At 32.2% G+C, this 22,500-nt stretch overlaps 1 protein-coding gene across 5 annotated transcripts in view; it reads left to right on the top strand.

Moving 5' to 3' along the window:
* Positions 1-22,500, top strand: part of robo2 (roundabout, axon guidance receptor, homolog 2 (Drosophila)) — a 67,245-nt gene that overhangs the window by 10,409 nt on the left and 34,336 nt on the right. For 3 of the 5 annotated variants that reach the window (XM_073817302.1, XM_073817305.1, XM_073817300.1), the window contains exons 7-11: positions 4,315-4,439; positions 6,376-6,547; positions 8,487-8,669; positions 10,636-10,662; positions 14,900-14,942. In XM_073817302.1, the coding sequence (XP_073673403.1) occupies positions 4,315-4,439; positions 6,376-6,547; positions 8,487-8,669; positions 10,636-10,662; positions 14,900-14,942 (550 nt within the window). The remainder of the gene's footprint in view (positions 1-4,314; positions 4,440-6,375; positions 6,548-8,486; positions 8,670-10,635; positions 10,663-14,899; positions 14,943-22,500) is intronic. The other 2 variants (XM_073817303.1, XM_073817301.1) reach the window with 1 other exon arrangement.

Here is a 22,500-nt window from a genome sequence, read left to right as displayed (position 1 = left end):
CCACAATAATACTGTAAATCTAAATAATTCATTCAAATTTCATTGTCAATTAAAATGTATTTATTTATTTAATATAATTTATTTATTTATTTATTTTATTTGATATCAAATTAATTTACAATTTCAAATTCATTCAGAAATATATAAATATACATAGTTTTTTTTAATTATTATTATTATATATTGTTAGCTTTCATGATTGTTAGCTTTTATGAGTGAAATAAATTAATTAATAAACCTTGAAAAATTTACCAAGTTGTACCTTACAAATTAAAAAATAATAATAATTGTACATTAAATTATTTGTAATAAATAATTAAACAAATCGTACCTTAAATTGTAAATAGTAGTCAAATTAATTAATTTATATTTAATTGTAAGTAAAATTAGTTTATGTATTTGTTTATTTATTATTGTTATTTCATATTATTTTTTTATGTAAAATTAATTTACAATTTTATATTCATTCAAAAATATATAAATAAATAATATTTCATTTAATTCATTTTTTTAATTATATTTACTTTACAAATAAAAATTGTAAAATTCATTTTGCATAAAAATATTTGTAAACAAATAAATAAACAAGCAAACAAATAAACCTGGTAAAATTGTAAAAATTGTACCTTTCGAATAAAAAATGTAAAATTAATTTCACATTAAAATAAATCAATAAATAACCTCATAAAATTTAATGTAAAACCCAAACCTTACCTTACAAATAAAAATTATGTTTTTTAAATAAAATTTAACAAATTAATTTCACAGAACATATTTGTAAATAAATAAATTAAAAAAGCAAACAAACAACCCTGGTAAAATTTTAAATGTATCAAATTTTACCTTACAAATAAAAATGTTAAAATTATTTTACATCAAATTATTTTTGACCCAAACAAGTCCTTTTTTTCCAGATACAGTTACATTTATTTAAGTTTTTTTATATTTCAAATATTTTCATCATAGTAAATTTTCTATATGCAAAAAGTTCATTTTGACTGCTAGGTAAAGACTGGTGGTTGTCTAATGGAAATACAGAAACCAGAAACAGATTTTTATTATTATTGTTATTATAATTTTTTTTAATGGCTCCTTTACTTATATAATATCAACACTGAAGATTTGACTATCTATACAAGACTAGCTTTAGCTCTTTCTTTAAAAAACATATTTTATTATTAGCTGCAATAGTAGTGTTTTTTGAAAATAGAGGTTGAAAAGGTGAAACCCTTTCAGAAACTCCTCTGTGTTCTTAATCCATTTTATGGTTAATAATCAGCTTCTCAATGGGAGTTTTTTCCCCAGGGTCGTTATCGCACATTGATTAGTGGCATGCTAAAGCATTGTAGCATTTCTTCACATTCTATAAGCTAAAGCGCTGCCGCTTTTCTGCCTGGGGTCTCAATATTAGCTTGGTTTAACATCACACAGTGTTTTTTCATCAGCTTTCGCCTGCGGGCTACTGTAGCGGCAGTGAAACAGAGGTCACATCCTCGCTGGCTATACATCACGCCGCTAATGGCGCTATTAGCATCGCCTGCGCCATCGCTCCCCAAATGAGAAATATGTATTGTTTGGCTCAAATGTGCATAATGATAAGCTCCTAAATGATTTGCGGCATTAACTTTGAATGACATTGGCTGCATTGTTATAGGAAGGATTTTGTCACCTGCAACGCGCCGAGTTACGCTTATATTGTTTTTCAGTATTAAAGAAGAAAAATGTGAATTTTCTGTGAGAAGATTTTTGTAATATTTACAGTGTTAAATCCAGATCAAGTTGCACTTTTAATTCTGGGGAAACACATTTTATATTTAAAAATAGTATTATTTTTTTATTTTCTGTACAATTGTTACATAATTACTAAAAATATTTATAGTATTAAGAAAAAATCTAAATCAACTTGCTTACTTACTTCTGAGAATATTATATTATATTATTTTATGTAACATATTATAAATATTTTTCAGTATAAAAAAGAAAAATATGATTTTTCTGTAAAAAGATGTCTGTAATTTTTACAGTGTTAAATCCAGATCAAGCTGCACTCTTAATTCTAAAGAAAAAAAACATATTATATATTATATATATAAAAAAAAAACTAATTAGGGATGGAAATAGGAGGTATTTTGTTCATTTATTTTATTTTATTTTATTTTATTTTTTGTAATAAAGAAGACAAATACTAATTAAGGACTGAAATAGGGATTTTGTTCATTTAATTTATTTCATTTTATTTATTTATTTTGTTATAAAGAAGAAAAATCTGTACAATTATTACATAAATACTGAAATATTTACAGTATTAAGAAAAAATCCAAATCAACTTACTGATTTAATTCTGAGAATATTATATTATATTATATTTTGTTATAAAATATATAGGAGGGATTTTATTTGTTTTTTTTGTTTGTTTTTTTATAAAGAATTTATAAATAATTATTATACATTTTTTTAATAATAATAGTAATAAAGAAAAATATTTTGAATGTTCTGTACAATTATTACTTCATAATTAAAATATTTACAATATTAAGGAAATAGAAATTGTAAAATAAATTTTACATCAAATTATTTTTTAATTAATACATAAATGAACCTGGTAAAAAAAAAAAAAAAACCAATTTTACCTTACAGATAAAAACTGTAAAAGATAAAAAAATAAAAATAAACCAAATCTTACCTTACAAATTGTAAAATTATTTTTTACATAAAAATGTTAACTACAAATAAAAATATGTATTTTTAAAAATGTATCTTTTTTTAATAAATAAGTAAATAACAATTAATTTATATAATTTAGCTTGCATGAGTGAAATAAATAAATAAATAAACCTAGTAAAATATAACAAATATTACCTTACAAATAAAAATTGTAAAATTAATGTTACATAAAAATATTTAAATAAATAAATAAGGAAAATTCCAAATAAACTTACTATTATATTATATTATATTATATTATATTATATTATATTATATTATATTATATTATATTATATTATATTATATTATATTATATTATATGAATGTTTTTCAGTATTAAAGAAGAAACACATGAATTTACAGTGTTATGGTAAAAATCCAAATGGCACTCTTTATTCGGAAAGAGTAAAAAATAATAATAACATTAAAAAAAACAGTTTTTATAATAGTTTATTTTAAATGATCACTTAATTTCTGCAATAGTTACAGTATTGGGGTAAAAATCCAAATCAAATTGCACTTTTATTTCTGAGAAAACACACACACACACACATTATTCAGTACTAAAGAACAAAATTGTGAATTTCCCGATGTGCATAATGATAAGCTTTCCCTCTGAATGACATTGGCTGTATTGTTATGGGAGCGATTTGCTCACCTGCGAGTTCATTCAGCGGCCGACTGCTCTGTTATTTTCCGTTCAGCTGCAGATGTTTGATGAAGGCGAGCTGCCGTTTGTCCCGTCAGGCCTTTGGGGTTAAAACGGGCCACCCCATGTGAGGGATGAGTGTAGCTTTGGGATATGTGCCATTTACGTGGAGGTCAGAGTGCAGGGAAGCGAAAGAGAGCGAGCGAGCCGAGTTTACCGTAATTGAGCTGTCAGTATTCTGCTGTGTCGCCGCACCTCGGGTTGCCACAGAAATGAGAAAAACATTTTTATAAAAATGTTATTTTCCAACTACAGACCTCCATTATGTATTTCATTCGCTTTCCTTGTCTCCGTCAGAGTGCCTCTGATGGGGTTAATAAAACAGAGGTCCGGGGTCTCGACTTCTACATTTCAGACTCAAACAGTGTCTTGGATTCGCAACTGGCCTCCTTCAATCGATGTATTCACCCAGCGCTCTTTCTTTACTCTTTCTCATTCAGTGATACATGCCTGTCAGAGCGATTAGCTAAGAAAGCCGAGTTGTTTGGATGGCTCACCATCTCATTGTCTCTCACTAAATGTATTTTTCCAGTAAATCCCTCCTTTCAGAGACAGGATGTGAAATCACTGTGAAATGTGAAGAAGCGTCAGTGTCAGGCGGAAGAAAATCCCCATCTAATGAACTTGTGCACCCGTGGCCACCTGTCTTGCGTCCTAAAGCTCAACACACACATTGAGTGCTTAATGCTAATGCTGCAGACTCTTTCGGAGGAAACAGAAGAGAGAGTGTCGTGGCATGAGTGTTGGGCGATGTACATAAGTCCTTGCCAAACAATCAGAGGCAGCTGTAGCTGCAAATCTTTTCTTCTGGAAAGTACAGAATGAAAACCGTGTACAAGAGCATCTTGGAAGACATGGAGGAATAACTCTGTGTTTCTGTTTCTCTCTCTGTATCGCAGCGCCCAGTGCTCCTCCTCAGCAGGTGACGGTCCTCACGGTTGGCAATCAGAACAGCACATCCATCAGTATCTCCTGGGATCCTCCTCCTGCTGAACATCAGAACGGCATCATCCAGGAATATAAGGTAGAGGCCATGTGACTCCATCAGAAATACCAGCAAACACGTGCAACTTGATCCAATGTGGCTAAATGCAGCGATAAATATCCAAATAGACTTGCACTCTTAATTCTGAGAAAAATATTTCAGTATTATATTATATTATAATTATATTATGTATTATTTTTTATTGTTAAAGAAGAAAAATGTAAATTTCATGTACAATTACTTATTGTAATATTTACAGTATTATGGAAAGAATCAAATAGACTTGCGCTCTCAATTCTGAAAATCAAGTTTTTTTAATGTTATTTTTATAAGGTATAAGGTGGAAAATTTAAATTTTCTGTACAATTACTATTTATTTCTTTTATTATTTAATTAAAAATATATATATAAAAATTCTGAGAATCAATTATATTGTATTATAACTTTCTGATTATTTTAAAGAAAAAGATTTTGATTTTCTGTGCATTTATTATAACTCAATTACTGTAATATTTACAGTATTAAGAGAAAAAATAAACTTCCATTCTCAATTCTGAAAATTAAATATTTTATTTGATTTGTTTTCTGGTTATTTTAAAGATAAAGAGTTTATTTTCTGTGCAATTATTATTACTCAATTACTGTAATATTTACATTATTAAGGAAAAACATCAAATAAACTTCCATTCTCAATTCTGAAAATTAAATATTTTATTTGATTTGTTTTCTGGTTATTTTAAAGATAAAGAGTTTATTTTCTGTGCAATTATTATTACTCAATTACTGTAATATTTACAGTATTAAGGAAAAAAATGTAATAAACTTCCGCTCTTAATTCTGAAAATTGAATATATATATATATATATATATATATATATATATATATATATATTTTTTTTTTTTTTTTTTTTTTTTTTTTTCACTTAATTGCTGTTATATTTAGTGTTACAGGGAAAAACAAAACAAATAAACTTGTATTCTCAATTCTGTGAATCAAATATATTACATTTATTATATTAAATTATATTATATTAGTACTTTTTCTGATTATTATGAACAGAAAGATTTAGATTTTCTGGTCAATTATTATTATTCAGTTACTGTAATATTTACAGTATTAAGGAACAAATCAAATAAACTTGCACCCTCAGTTCTGAAAATCAAATATTAATTATATTTTATTATTACTTTTTTCTGATTATTTTAAAGATTACTGTAATTTTTACAGTATTAAGGAAATAGGAAATAATAAACTATATTATATTATATTATATTATATTATATTATATTATTGTATTTTTGGTTATTTTAAAGAGGATGATTTTAATTTTCTGTGCAATTATTATTTATTTCCTAATTACTGTAATATTTATAGTGAAAAAAATCCAAATAAACCTGCACTCTCAATTCTCAGAATTTTTTTTAATTACATTAATTATATTATATTATATTATATTATATTATATTATATTATATTATATTATATTATATTATATTATATTATATTATATTATATTAATTATATTTATTATATTTATTATATTTATTATATTATATTATATTATATTATATTATATTATATTATATTTGCACTAGTAACTAAAAAGTTGCAGGTTTGAGTCCCACATAAGGCCATTTTTATTTTTTATAAGCATTTAATATATTTGAGGTTGTTTCAAGGGGCTAAACTTAATAAACAATAAGTGTACAATAAGTAGTTTTGAACAGAAGCCCATACTAGATGACTGTTTACGTTATTTACTTTTGCCTCATTTGTGAAACACAAGCAGAACAAATTTCTCTATAAATTGTCTGAAATCCCTTCATACATAAATTACTGTACTGAATTGAATGCAATTTACATAAAATGGTTTTACGAGTAATTTACACAAAAATCGTTTTCGTTAATGAAGCCCAATCATTAAAAATGACTTTTTACAGACAATTTGCTATTTTCTATTTCTCTTTCTCTCAGATCTGGTGTTTAGGGAACGAGACCCGTTTCCATGTAAATAAGACTGTGGACGCAGCCATCCGTTCAGTGGTGGTGGGGGGTCTCCAGGCGGGGGTCCAGTATCGGGTGGAGGTGGCGGCCAGCACCAGCGCTGGGGTGGGGGTGAAGAGCGAACCACAAACTATCATTATTGGTACGGGACATCTTTTGGTTTGGATAACCTTTACTGTCACATTGCATTTACTCTTTATCTGTGATGCTCTGAAATATCTTAAAAGCTCACTATTTGTTGGATGGTTTTGAGCCGGGTCACCAGAATCAAAATTAAATCTCACGGTCAGGGCTGCAGATTTTTTTTCTGCAGGTCTTTGGGTGTTTACAGTGTGAGTTATGTGAGTTGTAGCAGGTTGTGACTGGTTTGACCCATAAGTGATGATTTGGCCGGTGACATGCCCTTATTCCCAAATGTCAAGCTCACTATCCATCTTCACGCACAGCCAGGGGCTGATAGACTATTTATCAAGACTGCCGTTTGTGTGTATGTGTGTGTCCTACCATCTTTTGAAGTAAAAAAGGCTACAAGAAAACATCAAAATAGATCTTTTTTAGCTTTAATAAATAACCTTAGCATTACTGTAAATAATTCATGTGCTCATCACTTCAAAAGGGAAAAAACCTTTGATTTTATAACATTTGCACAACTTTCTCTGCCTCTGAACTGACTTTTTTTTTACACTGAGATGGGACATGCGGGTGGGGTTAGGTAATATAAAAGTCTCATCTTACATTATTACAGATGAATATTGAATTAATATAAAATTAAGGAAATTAAATGTGCTGTAAATACTGTTTTGTGTTATTTATACAACATTTTGTGTTTAGTTAAATTTTTTTGATTATATTTTTAGAAGTGTATGGAAGCCCATTTTCACCATTACATGAAAAAAAAATGTATTGCGACCTTTCATCTCACAATTCTGACTTTTTGTCTCAGAATTGTAAAATATAAACTTGCAATTGCAAATTTTAGTCAGATTTGCGTGATATAAACTCGAAATTATCAGTTATAAAGTCAGAATTGCATGATATAAACTTGCAATTCTGACATTTTTTCTCAGAATTGTGAGATATAAACTTGCAGTTGTGAGTTGCAAATTTAAATATCACAATTCACTCGCAGTTCTCACAATTCAGACTTTATCAACTCAATTGTGACTTACTGAATTCTGACTTTTTCTTGCAAATGCAAGTTTATACCTTGCAATTCTGACTTTATAACTCTTAATTGCAAGATTTTATCCCGCAAATCTTGCTAAAATTCACAATCGCCAGATATAAACTTGCATTTCTCACTTTTTTTCGCGAATGCAATTTATTTCTCGCAATTCTGACTTTTTTCTCAGAAATGCGTGGTGTAAACTTGTAATTATGAGTTATAAAGTCAGAATTGTGAGATATAAACTATAAGCAGTAGCGAGTTATATTTTAAATATCACAATTCTGACTTAATTGCAATTCTCGCAATTCTGACTTTTTTCTCACAATTGTTTATCTCACTTTTTTTACTATATAACTTGTAATTTCGAGTTTATATTTCACAGTTCTTAGAAAAATGTCAGAATTGCAAGATGTAAACTTGCAATTGTGAGAAAAAAAGTCAGAATTGTGAAATAAAAAGTCGTAGTTACCTTTTTTGTATTTCATTCAGTGGCGGAAACAAACTTCCATAGAGGTGGGTCATGTGAGCAGAGTTAGGCAATATTAAGCAATGATATAGTCTAACATGAATCCATCGTTCAAATCTTAAAGGATAATAATGAAGTCTTATCTTACATTCATTCTGATAAATACTGAAATATCTCATTAAGGAAATTATATGTGCTGTAAAAACTGTGTTGTGTTATTTATACGACATTTTGTGATTATTTTATTTATTTTTTCTGTTCTGTTCACTGAAGTAACGCTAAAGATCAAGGTGATGAGCTTTTAACGCTCTAGTTGAGTTGATTAAATTCCGTGCTGATGTTCACTGGAGCACAAGTGTTTTTCTCGTGCTATTAAACTAATTTCGAAACTCACCTATGATTTTCAGGTTACTAAATAGCAGTGTGTGTATGTGTGTAACTGTGTAGGTAAAGACTTCCGGGATGTGATCATGAGCAGGAACAACAGTATCACGGAGCAGATCACAGACGTGGTGAAGCAGCCGGCCTTCATCGCGGGCATCGGAGGGGCCTGCTGGGTTATTCTGATGGGCTTCAGCATCTGGCTCTACTGGAGGAGAAAGAAGAGAAAGGGTCTCAGCAACTACGCAGGTAGAGACGAAATCCGCTTGCAGCTACACAAAAACAGTGGCGAATGTTTTCAGATGGCACGGGAAGCACAACTTCCCCTATAATGCAATAAAAATGCATCAATAATTGCACAAAACCAGTTGTAAGGTATATTTGTAGCAATAGCCAACAATACATTGTATGGGTCAAAATTATACATTTTTCTTTAATGGCAAAAATCATTAGGATGTTAAGTAAAGATCATGTTGCTAAGAACTTCATTTGTGATATTCTCAATATTTTGATATTTTTCTAGATGTTCAAATAGTTGTATCTCAGCCAAATATTGTCCTATCCTAACAAACCATACATCAATTGAAAGCTTATTTTATATATAAAAAAGACCCTTATGACTGGTTTTGTGGTCCAGGGTTACATATATGTAAGACGACTTTTTGAAACCAATATGTTAAACAATTTTTCCATGTAGTCTCTGAAAACAAGTACTTTTATCTTGTTTTAAGGATGTTTATATACTTTTACTGTGAAGTAAATGAGTCATAGCTGCGTTGAAATACTGAGACATGGTGCTTATGCTAGCAATTTGAGTTTGAGTCCGGCATGCGTCATTTCCTGAACCTTTTAGGCACTGTACAGATATTTATGCCAAAAATCATTAGGATATTAAGTAAAGATCATGTTCCATGAAGATATTTTGTAAATTTCCTACCGTAAATATACCAAAACTCAATTTTGATTAGTAATATGCATTGCTAAGCACTTCATTTGGACAACTTTAAAGGCGATTTTCTCAATATTTAAATTTTTTTGCACCCTCAGATTCCAGATTTAGTTATAGATTTAGATATTGTCCTATCCTAACAAACCATACATCAATGTAAAACTTACTTACAAGATTTCCGATAACGTATAAATCTCAGTCTCAAATAAATTGACCCTTATGACTGGTTTTGTGGTCCAGGGTCACAAATAATGTTAGTACTTTAGCAAAGTAAGTCTTAAAGCTTTACTGGAAATCAATGGCAGATTCCAGTGCTATTTATTTTTGATAAACCAAAGAGTGATATTCATTAGATAAGAGACTTTAAAGTGCCATTTTGGGTCCTTATTTGTATTATCAAAGCTTTCTTATGGAGCATATTGGGGTTTCAATCAGTTTTTTTTGTCCCAGCTTTGCTATATGATAATTTGTTCAACCTCTCAGATGGACAGGACTTTGCCGCATATGGCCAATAATTGAAAAAGTGATATTTTCATTAACCTTTACCTAATATAGTGTGTTCCCCTTTTAAAAACTGCTTTGAGTCTCTCATTACGCTATATAATCACCAAATCTTGGATTCAATCTCTATATCAACGTGTTTTCTTTCAATTAGGACAGGTTTTGTATTTCTTTTTGGAACCGACTGCTTGTATGTTTCATTGATTTGAGCTTATGCACCTCAGTTTTTAAGTGAAAAAGCAGTATTTGTGGATAATTTTAGCAATGTTCACTTAATGTTCACACATTATCGAAAAAGAAAATCCTCTCCAGGTCAAAATGACCAGAACACAACATGCCGGTTCAGTAAAAACACAAATATAAATGATTATTTATTATTTTATAAGTACTTTCACTCTTTAGTAGTACTTAGAAGCATTGCAGATATAAAATAAAAACTAAAGTAGACATTTTACCATTGATAAGTGTTACAGTACCTGTGCTTCCCTACTATTTAAAAGCACCGCCCACCACTGAAACACACACTCTTTTGTTTTTACACTTTATTTTAAGTGTGTTTGTGTGTCTTCTGTGTTAGACTGTCTCATTCCTTTGGCTGCTGTCTTGCTGTCTTGACTCTGATGGTATAATGCAAACCTTTGAACGCACTCCAGTATGCATGCGAATAATCATGCACATGCACAGAAACACACAAACCTTCCAAAGCCCGACTGAGCACTGCAGGCTTTTTAACACACACTCTTCTCTGTCTTCTTGTTTTTGCAGTTCAGTCGTTCACCTTCACCCCTGCAGGTACTGTTCATTTGTCCCGTCTTTTCGAAACCCCCATCCCTTCTTCCTGCATTTATCTTACTTTCCTTCACACAATCAAGTATCCCTTCCCATGATTCAAGCTTGCAAGTCTTCAGATGATGCACACCTGACTTTTCAAGCACAATATAGGCAGTAAATCTGGCTGTAAGTGTCTCAAACTCAAATTATGGACAGAAAAGGTTCACCAAAAATGTTTTTTTACAAGTACAGAATAACATTCAAGGTCAAACTAATAAATGCTAACAGAGTCAGGTGGAAGATCTGTGGGCTGCAAGATCCTGCAGTTCTCTATTCGTGTTTCTTTGTCCTTTACTTCAGGTTTCTACGGGTTTTTTTTTCAGTGGTGGTCACCTGTGCTGATCTTCTCATGTGGTTTTTTCCATCTCATCTTTATCCTCCTTTTATTCTCCTGTTCTCTCTTTCTGACTTTTTTGTTTGTGCAGGTGTTGTGAATTGTTTTTGTTCTCTACCCGAGTTCTCCGCTCTTTGATTCATTCCTTCTTTGTTATTAACCGCTTGAACAAACTTACATGTGGGAATCAATTGTTCCCTCCATACGAGGTTGTCAACATGTTTTCTGAAGGTTTTCTAGTTTCCCTCCAGTGATATACTGTACACATCTATATGTTCTGTTTAACCAGTATAGAAATTACGGACACAGCTCTGAGTTTAAAAAATAGGATTTGTTCGGAATTTAATACTAGCTTGCTGAATACTATTTAGTATGCTGGCTGTTTTTAAAAATAAGTTTCATTAGTGTTTTTGTATGATCATTTATATTCTGTTATAGTGTTAAAAGTCAGCTTAATCAGTGTTTTTTTTTTTTTTTTTGCATTCCGTTAGTCTTTCTAAAATTTAAATTCATTTTTATTTTTATATTTTCAGTTTGCATTTTAATTTGTTAAATTTGTAGTAATTTTATGTGCTTTTTTATTATTTAGTAGTATGCTAAATTATTTTCATGTATAATTTTGAATAAATAATAAGTAAAATACAACAATAAACGTAATTAAATTGTAACATTTGGCAGCATTTTGTAAGCAACAAAGAAATGGTTGATATTAGATATTAGACGACTGGGTGCATTGCATTGTAAGATATTGTACCTAGTGAAGCATGTATTGTTGTACCTTTTAGTAAATATAGTATTCATACTATATTCTGCAGAAAATCGTATAGTATGCCATTCCAAACACAACCGTATTGCCACCAATCTCATGACTTTGTGTCCATCAAATATCATCCCATTCTGAAATATGGTCACGCTGCCATTGATTTTCCACTTTATGTTCACAATAGCAGAGAAATGTTTGTAATTCAATGGTTGGTTTGTCCGCAAGTTTCGTGATATATAGGAGATTCACAGGCCTACCAGAGGTTAACCAGTGATGACCTGATCCAGTCACACGGTCGGCCACAATCACACTGTGAATTGATAACACAAAAAAGCAAAACGAGAAAAAAAATCACTCAGCTAGCCCAGGTTCCCTCCACGTCTCTCGGGGATTGTGCACGAGTTGAGGTGTGCTTTTATCGTGTAGGAGGGTTTCGCTCCGAACTTCATTACCGATGAAATCAGACCCTCTGCAAAAGCGGACACCGCCGCACTCCACTTTTCTCTAAGATAAGACCGTAGCCGTCAGGTGTCCGAGTCTTAGCCCCTCGACTTGGTTTTAATGCACTCCAGTGGTCTCTCCTCACCACTGCTTCAGTGGGCTTCAAGGTTGCCGGCTCCCAGGGGTCCACATCTTTCTTGGTTTCTTGCTCCCAGATAAGTGTGGCGTTCAGACGTATTACCGGCATGCCAGACCCCATATGCGTCACGCTCGCAAAGGCAGCGGCCCATGGTAGTGAGGGAATGTTCAGAATTTCCTGGAGCCAAATTGTCTTCGCCTTATTATCACAGTTCCCTGCAAATCATGCGAACGTTTCAGTGTTTATAGAACATAGAAAGACAGGCGATTTTAAAATGAAAGAAATGTTTGCATTGAGGCTGTTGGGTGTAAGAGGTAAAAGCGAAAACACCTGTTCACACAAACACCCACTTTCCTCCTTTAAACCTGTCACCGCCGCGAGGCTAAATCAAGTCGCGCTTGGACGGGAAGGAAGGATTTGATGGAATTTTTATACAGGCGATTTTGTCGTGCCGCAGTAAATGCTTATTAAAGAGGAGTAATCAGTTTTCATATTGGAGAGAGTGCTTATCTGGAGCTCAGCCTAAAGCCGAGACCAGCGCCAGTCTACGGGCCACTTCAAAGCACCGGCAATGTGTCCTATTGTAGATAGGCACTTAACAGACCCGCACACACACATAGCGCCACATAAAACGAGTCCCTTGGGGAGAGAAAATACCTTCGGTGTTTGTTCTCAATTTACTGAAATGCCAGATTCTGGAATTAGCAGCGAATGCAAATAAAGCCAACAAACAGCCGGCCCGGAGGAGAGACGGACGTGGGTTAGTGTTCATCAAGTTTCATGTTTGGACTGTCTGTTTGACAGAGGAGGTGATGGATTGTTAACAGTCGAGAGAAAATGTCACAGATCTAATTCAGATTCTCTGCAGGGTGTGTAAACGGACCAGAAGTCACTCTGGATTAGCTCATGTGGTGTTTGTTAAATAAGTGTGCATGCTTGGACATTCTTTTACTCACCTTCATGTCATTCCAAATATGTATGCATCTGTGGAACACAATAGAAGTATAAAATAGAATAGAATAGAAAATAGTTTGAAGGCACTTTGAATCCCATGTAACGAAAGTGTTTTCATAATAAGTTACCTGGGTCAGTTACGTGGATGTGTGACCATATTTGCGATACTCAGATATAAACAACAGCATCGATTACACAGTTAATGTAATATTAAATACGTTCTTCTGCTAATTTATGCTGTCTAAACATGGGGAAAATGTGTGAAAGCTGCTAAATCATATGAGTGTTTTCACAACGCAATCAATTGGCCATATTGGTGCACTGAACGTAAACAATGCCTCTGAACCGAACAGAACTCACTAATTTTCCTGATTATTGCTGCTGAAAATGGTCAATTATTGTCATATTTTGGGCAAAAACATGACATTTGGAGTACTATAAACTGCCAAATGTTATAACAAATCATGGAGAAGATCTTATCAATATTATCATTTCCAGTCAGGTAGGTGAAATATTAGGCTAACTTCTTAATTTCTTTACCACCTATTAACTTTATTTAAATGTACACTTTCCTGATTACTAAATCATTCTCTGTATAATTAGCAGCTTCCACACCTTTTTCTGTGGTTTAGACAACATAAATTAGCACAACAATGTATTTAGTAGTACATTAACTGTGCAATCCATGCTGTTGTTTACATCTGAGTATCTCCAATATGGCCACGCATGACGTAAGTGCAATCCCTCTATAGAGAAGGACTTAGTACAAACTACAGTTAATAGGTGGTAAATATACGTACAAGTAGTATTAATTAAGATATTAATAAGTCACCTATACCTGACTGGAAATGATAACAACAAACACAAATGTTCTCAAGATTCTTGCCCTGGAAATCCTGGTTCAGTTTGGCCAACCACAAACGCCTTTTGTTCCAGTTTTTTGCACTCTTCTCCATGATTTGCTATACCTTTTGGCAGTCTATAGTACTCCAAATGTTTTCCCGTGCCGGTCAATTAGTACAGGCTAAAACATGAAAATAATTGACCATTTTCAGCTGAAATAATAAGCAAAATATGTGAGTCAGGATTTGCAAATCATTCGCCATCATTTTATCAGTCATCTCTTCTTACTCCGTTTATGTGGTAAGTGAAATGTTATGAACTGTACTGTAAGATGCTAATGCTAGCTAGCGGCTAGTGTCAATTTAGTGAGTCTGTAGAATATTCCATTCCTTTCTGAAAACGGATTGACGGTTCGGGCACATCCCTAATCAAACCCGTTTATTTGAGCAAGATGCTGAGGTAAAACCCAGAGAAAATAGGAAGATGCTTTAATTTGCTAAATTCATTCTGCATGTTCATTTTCTGTGTGCTCTAAACAGTTCAGTCACTCGTGAAAGATTACAGTGACACGTATATATGAATACTTCTTCATTTCTTAATCAGTTCCAGCTGTTTAATTTAAAACATTGTGAGCTATGATGCATAATAGATTGATTTTGCTATGATGACTCAGTCTCTTTCTCTCTCTCTCTCTCTTTGTTTTCTCCCCTCTTTCTGACCCCAGTGACGTTCCAGCGTGTTGATGGAGGCTTGATGAGCAACGGGAGGTAAGATTCCTGTCATCCGCTCTCTCGTTTCCCCTTGTTTTTCCTCAGCATGCCACAAAACAGCGCTAGTTATTATCTTTGTGCCAATCACCTGCCTTTAACCTTCAAAGACCAGCCCCTCAATTCCAAACCTCATTCATATTCTGTCCATCATCCCCTGGAAGGTCATCAAAACCATTATCCTCTACAAGGCAGTCGTCTTCCAACTCGTACTCCGCTTTTAAGGGTTCACGCCGTCGCTGCACTGTTAGAAATTCATCTTAAGAGACGCTGCAGACGGGAGTTACTGAAAGGTTGTTCCTATAGGTTTCCGTGAGGGTTCTGGCAACACACAAGCGTTTCTCATGGGTCAACAGCTTGATTAACCTTCTAAAAGTCACAGTTGAGTCCATCAATGCAGAACAAGTCCTTGCATAACCATTAAAACAGGGTTCTTTCGAATATAAATAAATAATTCAACCAGGTGTATTGTTGATACTCACCACTTTGTGGGTGTTCAGTGACCCCAAGGGGATTGGTATCAGTGATGAAGACAATATTATATATTTTATCATAAATCATTTTGCTATATATTACAATATAATAATTCAAATCTAAAATATATAGAGTAAATGTGTGTGTGTATGTGTATATATGCACATTTATTTATACTATACATTATATATAATATCTAACATTACAATATATAATCAAACTGTTAAAGATTTTACATATATTATAATTTTATTCATAGAATTATTGTAAGTTGACATAATATATAGTATTTTGAATTAATTAAAAATGTTTTATTTATAAACTATATAGAATAGAATGATAGAATAACATATTTTTAATTAATTAAAAAATAGATGAAAATTAATTATATTACATTAAAATAGATTTACCTAAATTAATTTAATTTAATTAAAGTGCATTAAAATAAATGATAAACTAAGAATTTATATACAAATTATAATATCATTTTATTTATATAATTATTTAAGTTAACATAATATAATATTTAGATTTAACTTAAACAGTTTAGATAACTGAATTTAATTTAATTAAATTGCATTAAAATATATTATAAACTAAGAATTTTTATACAAACAATAATATCATTTTATTTATATAATTTTAAGTTAACATCATATAATATTTTGATTTAATTTAAACAGTTTAGATAACTTGAAATTTATTTAATTAAATTGCATTAAAATGACCAAAGTTACCAAAATATATAATATTTTCATTTAATTAAAAAAATGTAGGTAACTGAAATTAAATGAATTAAATTACATTAAAATAAATTATAAACTAAGAATTTTTATATAAATTATAATATAAATTTATTTATAAAATTATTTGAAGTTAAAATAATTTATACTATTTCTATTTAATTTTAAAAAATGTAGGTAAATGAAATGAATTAAATTCCATTAAAATGACAAATGATAAACTAAGATTTTTTATATAAATTATGATATACTTTTATTTATAGAATTATTTTAATTTAACATTGTATATAATTTTTGGATTTAATTTAAAAAATGTAGATAAATAAAATTAAATGAATGAAATTACATAAAAATAAATGATAAACTAAGAATTTTCATATAAATTATAATATAATTTTATTTATAGAATTGTTTTAAGTTAACATAATATATAATATTTTCATTTTATTTAAAAAACTGATATTAAATTATTTAAATAACATTAAAATAGATGATACATTTAGAATTTGTATATCATTTATATTATTATATAATATATTATTTATATAATTATTTTAAGTTAACATAATATGTAATATTTTGATTTAATTTAAAATAGATAACTGAAATTAAATGAACTATATTCTATTAAAGCAGATGATAAACTTGGAGGCCCGGTTTCACAGACAGGGCTTAGACTAAGCCAGGATTAGCAGATAGTTCAATTAGGATATTTAAGTAATTTTCATAAACATGCTTAGAAAAAAACATTACTGGTGTGCATCTTGAGACAAAACAAAGACAGCGATATATTTTAAGATCAGTCAGTGCAAGTTTCTTTCAGTTCAAACAGCTCAGACTTACATTTTAGTCTAGGACTAGGCTTAAGCCTTGTCTGTGAAACCGGGCCTGAATGTTTAATATAAATTATATTGAAATATAATTGTATTTATGTATTTATTTTAAGTGAGCATAATATATAATATTATGATCGAATTAAAAATACAGATAACTGAAACTAAATAAATATTACATCCAAATAATAACAAACTTTATAATATCTAAAAATAAAATAGCAAGTGTTTAAGAACAATAGATATATTGTTCTTAAACAATATAAGTGCATGCTTGTATGTTCCGTTACCCATGAGCACCAGCGTTATCAACAGATCAAACTACAGCATTCACCCACAGCAAGTGTGCGTTTATACATCAAACTCTCTCTCTGATATCCCCATGTGACTGATGGATGAAAATGTGAGATCTGCCTGTTTGTGTACCCTGCATTCTGTCAAACACACACCACACACACACATACTGTACGCATGCACACAAATCTCCGCACATCTCCCTTCACGGACGGCTAGCCGCTCATAAATCTCACCCCCCAAAAAGAATTAGCAGGAACAATTTAAGCAGAGAGGGGTTTTATTTTATCATTTGTCAGCCCCCCCCTTCGTCCCCGCCGCCTGTACGGACCCCCGCAGTGATAAATTTGCCTGTCACCTCAGCTGGGCGGCTGGAATATGAGCATGTGTAATAATGTAAAAATAATTACCCCAGGGAGAGCCTAGACTAACCCTTCCGGAATCCTTCGGCGGGCCTCTGGTTTTTTTAGGGGGCGGAAAGGAGAGTAAGGGTTCGTTTGAATGACACCAGTTACCTGCTAGATTGCAAGAATCGGTCTGTCTTTTTTCCATCCGGGTGACTTTTATCACACCTGACAGGCCGAATCCAGTTTTTCTGTATTAATTCCACACACCCACACGTCTTCTCATTGTCTCTGCCGCTGTATCAACAGATTTGAAGGTGTTTCAGTAGCTTAAATTAAAGCCGCAGCAGTGTCACCTGATTCCCCCTGCAGGAAGTCAAGTTCTGCTGATTGATTTGAAGATTCTATTCCAGATCCCACGGGTCTCCTATCTAATCAAAGAGGACGTCCAATTGTATTTTTTTTAATAGTGATACCTTGTCTTTAGCTGTATCACACCCTAGAGATCAGAGATAAGCACTTACCTCTGTAGATCTGAATTAAGACAGACACTTTGAGGTCTGTGTTATATGCATTATAATATACTGCATATGCATTATAAAGCGGTTCACAATTCCTATATAAACTATATTATTCTTGATAAATATAAGCTGTTTTGTAAAGCACTATGAATGCATTAGGGGTTCCTTTTTACTATATTTTTAATAGTAAAAAAGCAGAGTCTTGTATGTCTCAGTTACCTTATAAAATTATATATGATATAATATAATATATTTGTGACCCTGGACCACAAAACCAGTCATAAGGTTAAATTTGACAAAACTGAGATTTATACATCATATGAAAGCTCAATAAATAAGCTTTCTATTGATGTATGGTTTGTTAGGATAGGACAATATTTGGCTGAGATACATCTATTTGAAATCAGAAATCTGAGGATGCAAAAAAATCAAAAAGACTGAGAAAATCACCTTTAAAGTTGTCCAAATTAGGTTCTTAACAATGCATATTACAAATCAAAAATTACATTTTGATATGTTTACAGTAGGAATTTTACAAAAAATCTTCATGGAACATGAACTTTACTTTCTCAATGATTTTTGGCATAAAAAAAAAATCAAAAATTTTGACCCATGCAATGTATTTTTGGCTATTGCTACAAATATACCCCAGCGACTTAAGACTGGTTTTGTGGTCCAGGGTCACATTTTATCTTATGTATTGTCCAGTCAACATCCAAGACTGTAATATAATGCATTATATGACGTAACATTCAAGCAGGTTTATATTGTGAAGGTGCTCTACATGCATCAGAACACTGTTGTGAATCTCCATGACTAAAGTTCCTGTAGAGATGATGGGAGAATGTGTTCATTTGTTACAGTCTTTGTTTATTGCATTAATTAGACGATAGCAAATGAAGCCACGTCTGTTTCTGCAGCTCCTCATTGGCTGCTGCCAAATTGCTCGCACTGAACAATTACGCTTAATCGATCACAGAATAAATGATTCATGGAAGATGAATAGGCGGCATATTGGTCAGGACTTGAACTGATGGAAACTGATAATGGCACGTTGTTTTTTCTTACACGCTTTTATTTTCTTAACTCATTTTTACCTTTTACGTTTCTTTTATGTGCCACCTTACTTGTTTTTCCTCCTTTCTTGATTTCCCAATTCCTTCATTTTCTTCTGCCATTTATTTTTTTCTTTTCTTTTACCTTTCTTTCTTATAAGATGTATTATATTTCTGGTAAGATAATAAAACTACATTATAATATATTTAGAGATAGTTGTGGATAAGTCCCTTGTTTGTCCTGAACAGTTAAACTGACAGCTGTTATTCAGAAAAAAAAAATCCTTCAGGTACCACAAATTCTTTGGTTTTTCAGCATTTTTGTGCATTTCCAAAAATGACTGTATGATTTCGAGAACCATCTTTTCACAATGAGAACAACTGAGGGACTCGTATGCAACTATTACAAAAGGTTGAAACGCCCACTGATGCTCCAGAAGGAGAAACAATGCATTAAGAGCTGGGGGGTGAAAACTTTTGGAATTGAAAAATAATGATTAATTTAACTTATTTTGTCTTCTGGGAAACATGTAACTATCTTCTGTAGCTTCTAAAGGGCAGCACTAAATAAAAAAAAGGATATTTAGGCAAAATAAGAAAAAATTACACATCTGTTCAAAAGTTTTCACCCCCGGCTCTTAATGCATGGTTTTTCCTTCTGTGAGCGTTTGAACCTTCTGTAATAGTTGCATACGAGTTCCTTAGTTGTCCTCAGTGTGAAAAGATGGATCTCAAAATCATACAGCCATTGTTGGAAAGGGTTCAAACCTTTGAGCGGGGTCATTTTTATAAATTCAACTATTATTTTCTCTTGTGGACTATATGTAAACATTTTAAACATGTTAAAAATCTTATTTAGGTCAGTACTAAATAAACAATAACATGCATTTTTTATGATCCCTCTTATTTTGGTAAAATAATTAACATTTTTAATGATTCTGAAAGGGGGTGTAAACTTTTGACCTCAATTGTATAATATAATATACAATATTACATATATAATATATAAAATCATGACGTCATGTGTATTACTGCCCACTTTTTCTTTCTGTCTTTTTTTCAAGGTACTCTCTTCCTACCCTTCCTTTCTTTCAGATCTATATGTTTATATGAACATGTTTGTGTGCATATTAGATTTTTACTGTGCTCGAAGTAAGCGCCGGCATCCTCCAGCCAATGTAAATCTGAAAAGCAAATGCGTGCTTCAGCATGCCTTAAGCGTAATTTAATGTGCAGGCTTTTAGCTGGGTCTCTCGCTCTCATTCTGTCTTTCTGCAGTGGTATTGGAGGGCGTGTGGGCCTGTAAAGCCGGCTGATTTATGAAGTAGGATTGGGATTAATATTGCTCACTCGGCTTGTTTACGACGATCCTCACAGACGCGCCGTGAGGTTGTATTTCACAGTTGCGCGCGTGTCTAGGAGCGTGGCAGGGAAAAATGGAGCCAAATCAAATCTCTTTGGTCTCAAGGCCGCGCTGCCGCTCTCGCTGTCTGAGGAGAGGGATTCAGGGCTGGGTGTCAGGGCTGGGATGAGGCCCCTGGCCCCGCTCCCGGTGATTTGCAGGGCAGAAATATGCCCGCTAAAGCGATATTTCTCAATCTAATCATCTTGCGCGGGAGAAGATGAATGCAAGGACAGAACCGCCGTTACCACAGTCAACATCATCATCACCCACACTTACAAATGATCCCGGTGAGGACCGGCTTAGAGACTATGCATGTGTGTGCGGTTGTTTACAAGAAAAATCAAAGTCAAACTCATGAAGCATCCATTTTTCTCCGGCAAGCTCAATTTACCAACTCTTTGGTTAGAAGGAAATTGCATTCACTACATATTTAGCCTACACAGTAACATTCAGTGTAAGTTCTAACAATTTTGAGTTACATTATATTTTACCGTACTTTTACTTTATTTATACAAAAATAAAAATATATATAATTATATGTAAATATATATATATAATTTTTTATATATTATATTTGATATATTTTTATGTATTATTATTTTTTTTGCCATTTTATTTCTCACAATTGAGACTTTCTGACTGCATTTTTTATTTACTTTTTAATATTTATTATTATTATTATTATTATTATATAAAAATTATTATTATGTAATGTTATATATTTATATATTATTATTATATAAAAAATAAAATAAAAGCAAAAAAGAAAATGCAGTCATTTAATATTTTGATGAAATATGAAAGCAAAACATTTTTCCTTTAAAATAACATAAGAAAAAATGAAATTATTCCTTTAAAGTAATGAATTTAAAATATTAAAAAAATAATAATAAATATAATTGAAATGAATAAAATGAATAAATAAAAGAAAATATATTTTTCCTTTAAAGTAGTAAAAAATTTTACCTTTAAAATAATACATAACAAATATTCTATTTATTTATTTTTAAATTCTATTTATTTAAGTAAATAATAAAATCAGTCATACATGGTCAGAATTATGAGAAATAAAGTCGCAAATGCTTACTTTTTCTTACTTTGGGCCAGAATATTTTGCTGAAACATGAAAGAAGCCATTTCTTTAAAATAAATTGTTAATGTTTTTAAATATGGAAGGACTAAAACACTTGAAAAACAGATTGAGAAGTAACTCACAGAAAAGTAACTCACAAAGATCACCTGAGGGCCAAACAAAACAAAAACAGCAAAGGTAGAAGAGAGGACGTGACTGTAAACAGGTAGGAAAGAGCAGGACGCAGGATTGTTTTTCAGCAGAGGCGGAGGGGGAAGGTTTGAGTAGTCCTCGACGTATTACCCTATAAGAATTCGACGTGTCTGAGGAGGAGCCATCAGTTTGAATGACTCGTCCCCCCTGAGGGCCTGTTTTGGCATTCAGCTGCCACATCAGGGGGCGCTTAGTCTGTCAGGACCCCCGCCTCCTCAGCCCGAGACCCTCCATTCGGGCTCCGCTGGTTCTTATTAAAACCTGTGGCTTAGCGAGCGACGGGCTGCTACACTGCCATTACCGCTATATTGCCCCCGGCTCCAGAAAACCACACACTGTTCCCCAGGCCTAGGGGAGATGAGCCACCTCAGGGCAAATGTACTTCCACAGAGAGCAGGAGTGAGAGGAGACGAGAGAGAAAGTCATGGTGAAATAGAGAGGGAAAAGAGACAAAGACAAACTGGGGTGTGTTGATGCACATCTGCGCTTGAGTCTTTGTATAAGCGTGTTTGTGTCTGAGACTGTACTCCAGGCAAACAAGGTCAGATGAGCAGGAGATATTGCAACGCTCAACATGGCAGCTGTCGGAAAAGCCTTGACTTTT

The sequence above is a fragment of the Garra rufa genome, chromosome 14 (assembly GCF_049309525.1).
Source record: "Garra rufa chromosome 14, GarRuf1.0, whole genome shotgun sequence".
Lineage (NCBI taxonomy): Eukaryota > Metazoa > Chordata > Actinopteri > Cypriniformes > Cyprinidae > Garra > Garra rufa.
Note: the sequence above shows the minus strand (reverse complement) of the source record. Positions and strands in the feature narration are given on the sequence as shown.